Source organism: Priapulus caudatus, unplaced genomic scaffold (assembly GCF_000485595.1).
Source record: "Priapulus caudatus unplaced genomic scaffold, Priapulus_caudatus-5.0.1 Scaffold732, whole genome shotgun sequence".
Lineage (NCBI taxonomy): Eukaryota > Metazoa > Priapulida > Priapulimorpha > Priapulimorphida > Priapulidae > Priapulus > Priapulus caudatus.
The window spans coordinates 134089-146152 of NW_014577793.1; the positions used below are offsets into that span (position 1 = coordinate 134089).

The window sequence follows — 12064 nt, forward strand, 5'->3', positions numbered from 1 at the left end:
ACGCCATCCTATCATACACACACAACGCTATTACATCTCCCACACCCGCCACACACACGCCACCCTATCTTACACACACAACGCTATTACATCTCCCACACCCGCCACACACACGCCACCCTATCTTACACACACAACACAACTCCATCTCCCACACCCGCCACACACACACGCCACCCTATCTTACACACACAACGCAATTCCATCTCCAACACCCGCCACACACACGCCACCTTATCTTACACACACAACGCAATTCCATCTCCAACACCCGCCACACACACGCCACCTTATCTTACACACACACACAAAGCTATTATTTCTCACACACATAACGCCACACTATCTCATATACATGCCACACTATGTCACATCACACATCACTGACACACCACACTTATTCTAGTTCATGTACACACAACGCCACGCTATGTCACACACGCACAAAGTTATTGTATCTCATGGATCCGACACGATGCTATTCTATTGCATATACGCACGCAACGCAACGCCACCCTGATTCACACAAAACTATTCGCCCATAACTATTAGACTATATTTTATACAAAGCTTACTCATATCTCATATACAGTTCCTATGATATTAATACTATCATATACTTGTATACATATTATCATATACACGGCGAGAAATTACTTTTCAGGCGCGACAGTTCATACAATTTTCCGGCGCCGTGTTATTTGGATCGCTGTGTAACTTTTTCTTCTTTCTGCTATTCGTCACGTCATTGTGCTTCCAGAGCAATATCTATTCCCATATAAACCACATCAACGAAGGCTACTGAATGTAGGCACACACGCGCGGCAGGAAGCGATGCTGCATCGGAGGCTGGCCAGCATTGTCACGCATCCTCGCGGGGAGCAATATGCGACAGCGGCAAGCTTTGTGAACAAAATCTGATTTCATCGCCTCGTGAAAGTCTCGCGAGATCCCGCCGTTGTTAGTGTCGCCAATAAAGACGTAACCAGAAGGTATTACGTGATTCACGGAAACCGCTGCCGACGCGTGAGAAGAGAAATACATGACTACGAAATACGTCCACCGAAGATCCGGACCATGTCACATCCGGGCGCGTCCCCCGAACGGACGTCCGGATTTTCCCGGACGTTGCTTAATCCGGATGTATAATTTCATTAAGGTATTCATTACGTATCATGCGCGCTGATTCAATAAACGTCTATGTTAAACGCATTCTATTGCGAGCTTGTACTTTGTGCCGGACCGGATTTAATTACGAACGTATGTAATTCGCCTTATTAAATTTCATCCGGCACGCCGCGTTCGTTCCGGATTCATTAGAGTTCAATTTTCGCCGCAAAATTCATACGCGCCCGCCGGGCGTATACTGCGCGAACTTCCGGCGGTCAGAACAGAGATATTTTGTAGCGAATAGTTTATAAACACGTGCATTCACACGAAGGTTTGTTATTACTCTGCGCTGGCTCCGTGTTTATGTTTTATTTATTTTGTTATTAGTATTAAAATGGCTGCGAGGAGAATACGAGATCCGCATCGTCGTCTCTGCGGACGCAATATGCAACCACTTCACACACGCACGCGCGCACGCACGCACGCACGCACACACGCACGCACGCACGCACGCACGCACGCACGCACGCCCACGTCGGCGATATGTCGCCCAAAAGAAATGACTTAGGGCCGACATTAAGCATTTAATCTAGAGTGTGGCATGCCTAGAGAAGGTGCGCATCGTTAAAGTGCACCCTCGCTACTTCAATGTGGTGGCACTGCTCTGCCGAAGGTCTCTTCCCATGCTAATGTACAGCGATAGGGCGCGGACACGTCGGCGACGTGTCGCCAAAAGGAAATTGCTTAGGCCGACGTTAACGCGCCGACTTAAATCGGTTAAGCTCGTGACAGCGGATTCATCAAATGGAAATCACGGATGTTCATATATACGGCATGCGCATGTGTTTGACCCACCTCCACCCTCCCTCCCACCCCCGCGCTCGCTTCAGATCTGAGTCATCCGCCGTCTTGCCCTGCTCTGACCGAGTTTTTCTCTCTCTCTCTCTCTCTCTCTCTCTCTATACCGTCTCCGGCCCCCTCCCTGCTCACTGCTCCCCGTCCTCTCTCTCGCTTCTCATGCTGCTGCTTTGCCTCTCTCCCCTCTGCCCATCTCTCTTCTCCTCTTGCTCCCCAATCCCTCCCTTTCTCCCCCCCTCTTTCTCCCTCGCAAGTCGTCCATCATTTACGTGCGGCGGCGCCGATGAGATGAGAGAGCGGAGGCGGCGGCGGCGGCGGCGGCGGCGGCGGCGGCGGCGGCGGCGGCGGGAGAACGCAGAAGATCGTGTGTGATGACGTCACCGCCTCCGTTGATCTTTAGCCGTGGAGACGATTAATTTCTATCTCTGATTACACGTCGCATATATATTGCTCGGAATAGTGACAAGTCCTCGCACACACTTCCCCTGTCACCCTGTCACCCTGTCACCCTGTCACCCGTCGTTGACACCACCTGTTATTGTCGTGATGTCATGCCGGACAAGCCAAAAATATCTATATGCCTGACTGACTCACTCGTATATTAGTGTCATCTGTGACTCACTCGCACATCACCGGTAGATTAATGACAATAAATGACAGTATATAATGACAGTAATGTCAATTAATGACAGTAACTGATCACGTGTAGAATAATAGGTGTTATGTTTGGACCAGCGGTGACAGCATTGACTCAGCGGCATTCGAGAGATCGAGTCAGAACGTTTGTGAAACGCATTGATGCTTGGATGTGACGGGGTTACAAACAGATCGTGTGAGCGGTTAAGCAGAAGAATGGAGGAAGAAAGCTTTTAAAAATCGTAGGGAGTTCATTACTGGTTCACGAATGATAGGTTTATAAACTCTTTAGCTAGTAAGAGTACAACCTTTCCTCTTCTACCTTCGAAAATAACCTCAGTGTATTTAATCGACTATGAAAACGAAATTCAACAAAATACTCAGCCTGCTTAAAATTTCATATTTTACTAGTAATTGCAGCGTAGTTTATCAACCGCATCTGATAGTTTACGTAAAATAACAAAGATATTTCGTTCTCCAGATAGACTTAAATCGCTCATAAGTGGTTCAGAGAGTTAATAAAACACGGAATAACGTTTTTGACCTTTTACGGTAATAGTTGTGCATCGTTTCTCACAATAAAGCAAACGATAACGGTTCAAGCGCGGAGCAAGGCAGCAAGGCAGGATAAACGCGAAAACAACTTTAGAAACTGGATAGAGATAATTACAGTCGACTAGCAAAACATTTTGGTCAAAGATGAATATTTTCCTTACCCCCCCCTCCCCCTCTCACCAAGACATGTGAGCGTCTATAATATATTGAATTTGAAGGGAGCATAGGTTAGTAGTAGTAATAACTTGTAAAGTCCCAACACACGGTATTGTGTGCATGCGATTTATCTATTAAATAAGTTTACACACGGTGCATGTCGCAAATCTCCTGTGCACGCACACGCATGCACGCACGCATGTAAGCACGCACGCATGTACATTACATCAGCAGTGCAACATATATGTAGTTCTGGAGAGCATAGGAGTAGAAGTTAATCAGGTCATAGTGATAGAAAGGCAATGCGAGCCGGTGATACCTCGATTAAACAGAAATGACTAAATCTTTCAGTGAGAGAAATATCTCTATAGATTCACTGATAAATAATTGATTAGGTTGTACGAACGTAACGCGCGTGAAAAATATGTTCAATGACAGCCGTTATCGAACGTGCAGCCACGCTGCTCCAATCGCGCAATTATCGATGATCTAACAACGATATCGATAAATCGATTACACATTATGAAGCGGGGGCGTAGTTGCGCATGCGTCGTAGCTTCCTTGATATATTAGCGCATTTTATTATTCGATTAAAATGTTGTTTGTTTGCCCCCCCCCAACCTCGCACCCCGGGCGGATTCGCGAACAGCGAGAGACGCCAGGGGGCACTGTAGGTGCGAACAGCGATGTAGGTGGCGCTTTCTACACAGCTATACTGTGAAGTATCGAGGGTTATACGTATAAAGCAACGTGAGCGTGCACGTGTGAAAAATATTCATGTACTGTAATGCGATTATAGCATAAAACCGCATATTATACACACACGGATGTGTAGTTTATGCGTATGTTGCGCGTGCCTGAATGTGAGATGTGAATTTGTTATTACCTGGGTGCGGTCGAAATATAGATGAGGGAAAAACTGAGGAGTGGAAATACGAAAGATGAAGCAATGGAAGGATTGAGAGATAGAAGGGATTCGAAAGAAAATAAGAGGATGATTTGGGGAGTACGAAATGCGATAAGGGGCGTGTTGTGGAAGGCGGTACGAAAGGAGAAATGGGATTGATTCAGAGAGGGAATACAGAAGGAGACAAGCGAAGGGTTGAGAGAGTAGATACAAAAGAAGACATCGAGAAATTGTGAGTATTGTAGGGAAGGGTTAGGGGAAGGATTAGGGAGGGGAATTAGGAGCAAAGGGAATCGACTCTGAACTACACTAAATATGTCATAATCCACTGTACGGACGACCATTTTGTGTTAGAATGTGCCAACGTGTAATCAAATATTGTGATTATGAACACATATATAGACGTGTAGCCTATAGAATTCGCGTCCCGCTGGCGACGTTAGAATAAACATTTTAACATTAACTATGCGTGGAAGGATGAATGTTAAAAGTCACAACACACATGCGCGCACTCCCCCCCCCACGGCAGCGAAACGCACGCACGACGCCGGAACGCACGGCCGCTACCGCACCACACACACACACACACACTACCACCACAACACACGCACGCACGGACGAATGCACGCTACGCACGACACCGACACATACACACACAACACACACGCCACACACAGCACGCACACACACACACACACGGCGCGCGGCGCGCGCAACACAATTGTGGTTGTGTCCGAATGATTGAACTGGTTCGACTGTGACGGTATTATTCCGAAAATGTCGTTCGGTATGCTAATCGTGTTTTTGTTTTCGTTTTCGGCCTATCTAGCTAGCTAGTCTAAGATCTCGTCGTTTTTATCACAAACGCACCAAAAATTTTTCAGATTTCTCACAGACGGACGATCTTCGAAATCTCGTTGGTATAAATTCGATTAAACATCTGAAATGGCCGACGGGCGTGCGGTGTGTGTGGTGCTGTATGGTGTGTGTGTGTGTGGTGTGTGTGATGTGTTGTGTGTGTAATGTGTGTGTGCGTGGTCGTGTGTGTTGGTGCGTGTGTGTCTTGTGGTGCGCTGCCGTCTGTGTGCGTGCCGTGCGTGCGTGTTGTGGGTTGGTTGTGTGTGTGCGTGTGCGTGGTTGTGCTGGCGCGCGCGGTGTGTGTGCGTGTGCGTGCGTGTGCGTCCGGTGTGTGTGTGTCGCGCTGCTAGTGCCGGCCACGCGCGTTGTGGGTTCGTGTGTGCTGTGTGTGTGTGTGTCAGTGTGTGCGCGATGTGTGTGTGTCGCGCGTGCGCGCGCGCGTGATGTGTGTTTCGGACCGTAGGAAATTCTGCTTTCCTGACAGCGTGTGTTGCGATGCGAGTCAGAGACAGTCAACATATTCTACCCATCATTCACACCCACGGAGAAACTGAGGAGGATAGCAGAAAACCCGCACTATAACACCAAAACAATTTGTCCTTGTCTCTCCCTCACCAACCCCGTTGCAAACGTAACCCTTTCTCCTCATCGATTTCGCCATTTCCATAAATTCTCGTTAAATATTATCGACGAAGTCAGCCGGATGTCAGAGACACGCGCGGGTGGTGTATCGGTGGATGGCGAGCTAGCATGCAGGATCATCATCCCATCACCATCCACGGGGTAGTAAACGAGGCTTAAACACGCTCACGTACGTCGATCAATCAGAACTATTTGTTGTCACAGGTGAAACATTTAAACCCGTATACCGTGTGTGTCGACAACGTGGATGACACGCACACAGCAACTACGAGCAGCAATCCTATTTCAACCTTTCGCAACATTTTCCCGATATAGACATATAGTCTTTAGGACTATATAGTCTTTAGACTATATAGGACTATATAGACGATATTAGGACAATAGAATATATAGATCCGCGACTTAGCCGGGAAGATAATCTGCACCAACTTCTCCGCTGCGAAATTCGCATAAACAAACAAGACAGAAACCCTTGGTAAAAACAATAAATCAAAATCTGTCCCGCGAACAATGTAGGTGCGTAACTCGCTTAACAACAAACCGTCGCGCCATAACAAATAAAATCAGAACACTGCGTTAAAAACACAAACATTCCGCTGATGTCAGCCCGCCCGCACAACGCTGTGCAACTTGCTGCGCATAACTCCGCACGTGGAATATGGGCACCATAGCAGGCGATTAAGCGAGTCACATATTATCAACATGCAGCGCCTGCGGAAGTGTTGGGTGAGAGTGTGCAGCTGGAGGAGAAATTCACATGAATTATGGCCAGAATATCAATGTTTATACGATGCGTTAATCATTTAACATCAAGGATATAGGGACAAGCGACAAGTGGCACTCGAAGAAATTGCCACCGGAAGAAGTTGGAACAGAACGGGAGGTAATTTATTACATCAAAAGTTAGTACTAGCGTTTGTTTACATCGAATGGAACCATATTATGAAATCATGTGAATTGAGATGTGATCAAATGTGTGTGATCAATGTGTGTGATCATTGTGTGTGATCAATGTGTGTGATCATTGTGTGTGATCATTGTGTGTGATCATTGTGTGTGATCAATGTGTGTGATCATTGTGGTAGTGATCAACTGTGTGATGATCAATGTTGTGATCATGTGTGTGCATCATGTGTTATCAATGTGTGTGATCATGTGTGTGAATCAAATGTTGTGTGATTCAATGTGGGTGATCAATGTGTGATCAATGGTGTAGTGATCAATGTGCTGTGTATTATTGTGTGTTGATCATTGTGTGTGGATCATTGTGAGTGTGTCATTGTGTGTGATCATGCTGTGTGATCATTGTGTGTTCATTGTTGTGAATCAATGTGACGTCGCATGTAGATCAAAATCGTGTTGATTGATAGCGGTGATCATTGTGTGTGATCATTGTGTGTGATCAATGTGTGTGATCAATGTGTGTGATCATTGTGTGTGATCAATGTGTGTGATCATTGTGTGTGATCATTGTGTATGATCAATGCATGGGATTTCTCCCGCACACTTTCACGCACACGCCGTGGAACTTGCTGCGCCGCTTTGCACGTGTGGAAATGGACACAGCGGGTGCGTCTCTGCGCTACATTTTGTATTTTTATCATTTTCTTATTTGTATTCACGCGCGGTGATATTCATGTTGCATAGTGGGCGACATTCCCGCTATTTATCCGCGTACATGCCGCAGCCGACATTTCCCGCGGTTTTCTTGCATGCGATGTCGTCTGCGTGTTTCCCGGCAAACGACGGCGCAAACTCTTGAGTTAGAAAGTGCGGCGGTCGTAAGTCGTCGGTCGTTGTCTCCCCCGTAAGTGTTTCCCGCGCGTGCGCGCGTGCCGACACGCCGTGCCTACAGATGCAGCGACGACCATGGCCTTCCGTATCTAGACGGCCGGCGCCGCGCTCGGCAAGCATAGGGTTGTGTAGATTGAAGGGAGGACGGGTAGGGGCAGTCTACGCGCGGTCGGGTTTATTAATTGTGTTTTTGTTCTTCAGTGTGTTCGCGCGCGCTCGTGGATTTCTCATCGGTCTCTGTCTATTGTTCTCTGTCTATCGTTCTCTTTCTATTGTTCTCCTGTTCTCTCATCATATCCTAATCACACTATCCTACCCTGTTGTTCCCTCGCTCGTTTGCTCAGCCTCTCTCTCTCTCTCTCTCTCTCTCTCTCTCTCTCTCTCTCTTCTCTCTCTCCTCTTCCCTTTTTCGTCTCTTCTCTATCATCTCTCTCTCTCATCTCTCTCTCGTCTCTCTCTTTCTCTTCTCTGCTCTCTCTCTCCTTTCTCTCTCTCTCTCTCTCCTCTCTCGTCTCTCTCTCGCCTCTCTCTCTCTCTCACTCTCTCTTCACCAGTCTCACCTTCTCTCTTTCTCTCTTTCTCTTTCTCTCTTTCTCTCTTTCTCTCTTTTTCTCTCTCTCTCTCTCTCAAGCTGTCTCCATCCTCTCGCTGACATCTCCCACTTGGGAACAAAAACCAACCACTGTGGAAAGAATCCTCCACACTACTAGTTTTAATGTTCTATTAGGATATGTTCTATGTGCCACACAGGCACGCGCGCGCTACACACCCGCATTACAGACACTGAACACACTCGCGCGCGCACGCTCACACCAAACACACACACAACACACACACAACACACACACACAACAACACACACACACCACAGACATTTACAAAACATGCACACACTCGCGTAGGCGGCGCGCGCACACACACACACACCCACGCAACACACACAACCACACACACAGTAACACACACCACAGCACACACACACACACACAGCACCACACACGCACACACACACACACCACACACACACGCCACACACGGGGCTTACCTTGCCGTCACAGTGACGTTCCTGCCGCGTATAACACCGGCGTAGTTGCGCGCGAAGCAGACGTACGTTGTAGAATGAACCTCGGCGCGATAGAACCCGGATCGAACGGCCCGCAGCTGCAGTGCTTGCACCGTTTCCGGAACGTATAGCGAAGGTTCGGAACATCATCCGAAACGGCGGCCACTCGTCAGCGCGTTATTTCGACCACTCGATGTTCCGGCACCGGATGTTCCGGCGGCCGAGCAGCGCAGCAGCACACCCGTGTCGTTCGTGAAGATGACGGTAGAGGGCGGCTGCGTCTCGAACACGGGTCCTCTGATGACGTCACTGTCTTGCAAGGTAACCTCTGTAACAGACGCAAGGAAGACTTCAGCAAATAGTTAATAGCTAATGCTCTCCACTCCCGAGCTCCGATCAGATGCGCACGATTAAAACGACGAGGAGAAAATAAAAATAAAAATTCAATTCGAAACGGGCGATCATTAAACTCAACGGCTGAGATTAAAAAGCGAGCGGGACAGACATTGACCGCTGATTCTAAGTTTATTCTAACCTATCGTCGCGTCCTCTTCGATTCAGAAAATGAAAACTTGTCTGAATTACGCGATAATGCGATGAAGATAAACAAGGGATGGAGAGAACTCGAAGAGGATTATAGTTACAATGTGACATAGCGCAGACATACGCTAACGGCCAGCGTAACCATCGCTATTAGCATCTCTACGGGCAAGCAGCGAGAGAGGCATTAGTCGTTTATTTATCTGCACGGATGCAGCTGCGCGTGAGATAAACGATGCGCACGTCAAGTAGATAGTATAAAATGTTGATGTAATTTATTGCTCTCTCTATATTTAATGCGGCCGCGCGCCGACCGGTCTCCGCTGTGCAATGTAGAAACGCATGCCAACACTTACCATGCGCTCCCCCTACGGATGGATGGATGGATGGATGGTATGCATGGAATGGATGCATGGATGGATGGATGGATGGATGGATGGAGGATGCATTGGATGGATGGATGCGCATGGATGGGTATGGATGGATGGATGGATGGTAATGCGATGGATGGAATGGATAGATGGATGGATGGATGGACTGGATGATGGATCGGATGGATGAGATGATGGATGTCATGGGATGGCATTGGATGGATGGATGGATGAATGGATGGATGGAATGGAGGGGATGGTGGATGGATGGATGGATGGATGGATGATGGATGGCATGGATGCATGCATGCATGCATGCATGGATGATGGATGGATGGGATGGTATGGATGGAATGGATGGATGGATGCGATGGATGGATGGATGGATGGGATGGATCCGGATGGATCGATGGATGTATTGGAATGGATGGCATGGATGGCCAGGATGGATTGGCATGGATGGATTCGGATGGGTTGGATGCGATGGATGGATGCATGGATGGATGGATGGATAGATGGATGGATGGATGATGGATGGATGGATGGAATTGATGGATGGATGGATATGGATGGATGCGATGGATGGATGATTAGATGGATGGTATGGATGGATGGATGGATGATGGTGGTGGATGGATGGATGGATGATGCATGGATGGAATGGGAGGATGATGGATGGATGGATGCATGCCATGCATGCATGCAATGGCATGGATGGATGGATGGATGGAATGGATGGATGGATGGAAAATGGATGGTGGAATGGATGGCATGGAATGGATGGAGTGGTATGGTGGTGGATGGAATGGGATGGAATGAGCGATCGATGGATGGATGGATGGATGGTGATGGATGGATGGATTGGATGGATGGTTATGGATGATGGATGGATGGACGCGACGGACGGACGGCGGACGGACGGACGGTCGGGACGCGACGGACGGACGGAACGACGGACGGGACGGACGGCACGACGACGGACGGACGAACGGACGGGACGGCGGACGGACGACGGAACGGACGGAGGACGGACGGACGGACGGACGGACGGACGGACGGACGGACGGGACGGACGGACGGACGGACGGACGGACGGACGGACGGATGGATGGATGGATGGATAGATGGATTGATGGATGGATGGATGAATGGAAAGACGGACGGACGGACGCATGGATGGATGAATGGAAAGACGGACGGACGGACGGATGGATGGATGAATGGAAAGACGGACGGTTCTGGAACGTAATATTCTAACTAATAAGCACGAGTGTTGATAAAGAGAGAGAGAGAGAGAGTGAAGCTAGTTCACGTTCGAGCCTACGTGTATGTAATCAAATAAACGACAAGCACGTCGCAGCACGAAGAAGCAGAATTAACGAACATTTGAGTCTCTCCTCGTCAAATGAAAAAATAACAAATTGAACAAATTTACACACGGATTCGTAGCGCTAGCGCTCGCGATGCATGGGGCCGTTGCTCTCCGCCAATCAGAGTCGAGTGCGGGCGTCACGTGGACAGCGTCGTCCATCAACACCGATTTTTTTTTCACGCGATCAAAATGAAGTCGAGATAACGTCGGGTTGATCCGTCGCTTCCTTCATGCTTTATCCGAGGCAATACTTTCATTCACTGAGCAGGATTTCGTTACTGCTTGCCTCGTGTCAGCGTAAAGCTACGTAGATTCCACGACGTGAATTAACTCCACGCGAAGCGGATAATTTTTCCGAATTTTTGTCATTTGTTGAATTCTTTTCAATTTGAGAAATGCAATAGCGAGATCGCACCTGCGCATGCGCACGAGTGCAATGAAGAGGTGCCCCCTCGTGTATGGTGCTGTCATACTGACACGAGTGACGTAGTGCAGGCTGGATGTCGTCATGACAACAACAAGAAACGCTGATTTATTTCTCGTTCGCACCGTAAAACGTTTTTTTGCAGTGGCCGCGTAAAAAAACGAGAGCAAATAACGCTTAATGACTCCGAACATCGTGTGTATTTTCTAAAATATGTTCGCTCGCCGGACCGCGTGAATTGCCTCTTTCAATCTACACACGTTTCTCTCCAGTGCTTGCGTATTCAAATTCGAAAGCTCTCGCGAAAACTAAATATTTGACAGTTTGATTCAGTGCGTAAGACAAACAAAGAGCTGGCAGCCATTGTTATGGTAATGACGTACGTGTGCTTCACGCGAGGCATTTCGTCGCGATCACGCGGCGCTGACATATTGAAGACAAGTGAGCATCCATTGTGGACTCGTCACGCCAGCACAGGGCGGGAAGTAAGGGCGGACACTTGAGACGTCGGCGTTGACGTCGGCGGCAACGTCGTTTGTGTAGGAACGAGTGGCGAGCAATCATGATGATCGCATCGACGGTTTTTTTCTCGCAGCTCAATAAACTCGTTCTCGTCTTGATATTCTCCCTCTCTCTCACTCTCTCTCACCATTCCCCTTTCTATCTCTCTCCCTCTCTATCTCTCTCTATCTCTCTCTCTCTATCTCTCTCTCTCTCTCTCTCTCTCTCTCTCTTTCTCTCTCTTCCTCTCTCTACCCATCCTTTTTTAAACTCCCTA

General features: G+C 48.1%; 1 protein-coding gene across 1 annotated transcript in view; it reads right to left on the reverse strand.

The window, feature by feature from the left end:
* Positions 1–12064, reverse strand: part of LOC106813166 (Down syndrome cell adhesion molecule-like protein Dscam2) — a 50515-nt gene that overhangs the window by 25316 nt on the left and 13135 nt on the right. Inside the window, exon 2 of the mRNA XM_014817233.1 lies at positions 8785–8907. Within this exon, the coding sequence (XP_014672719.1) occupies positions 8785–8907 (123 nt within the window). The remainder of the gene's footprint in view (positions 1–8784; positions 8908–12064) is intronic.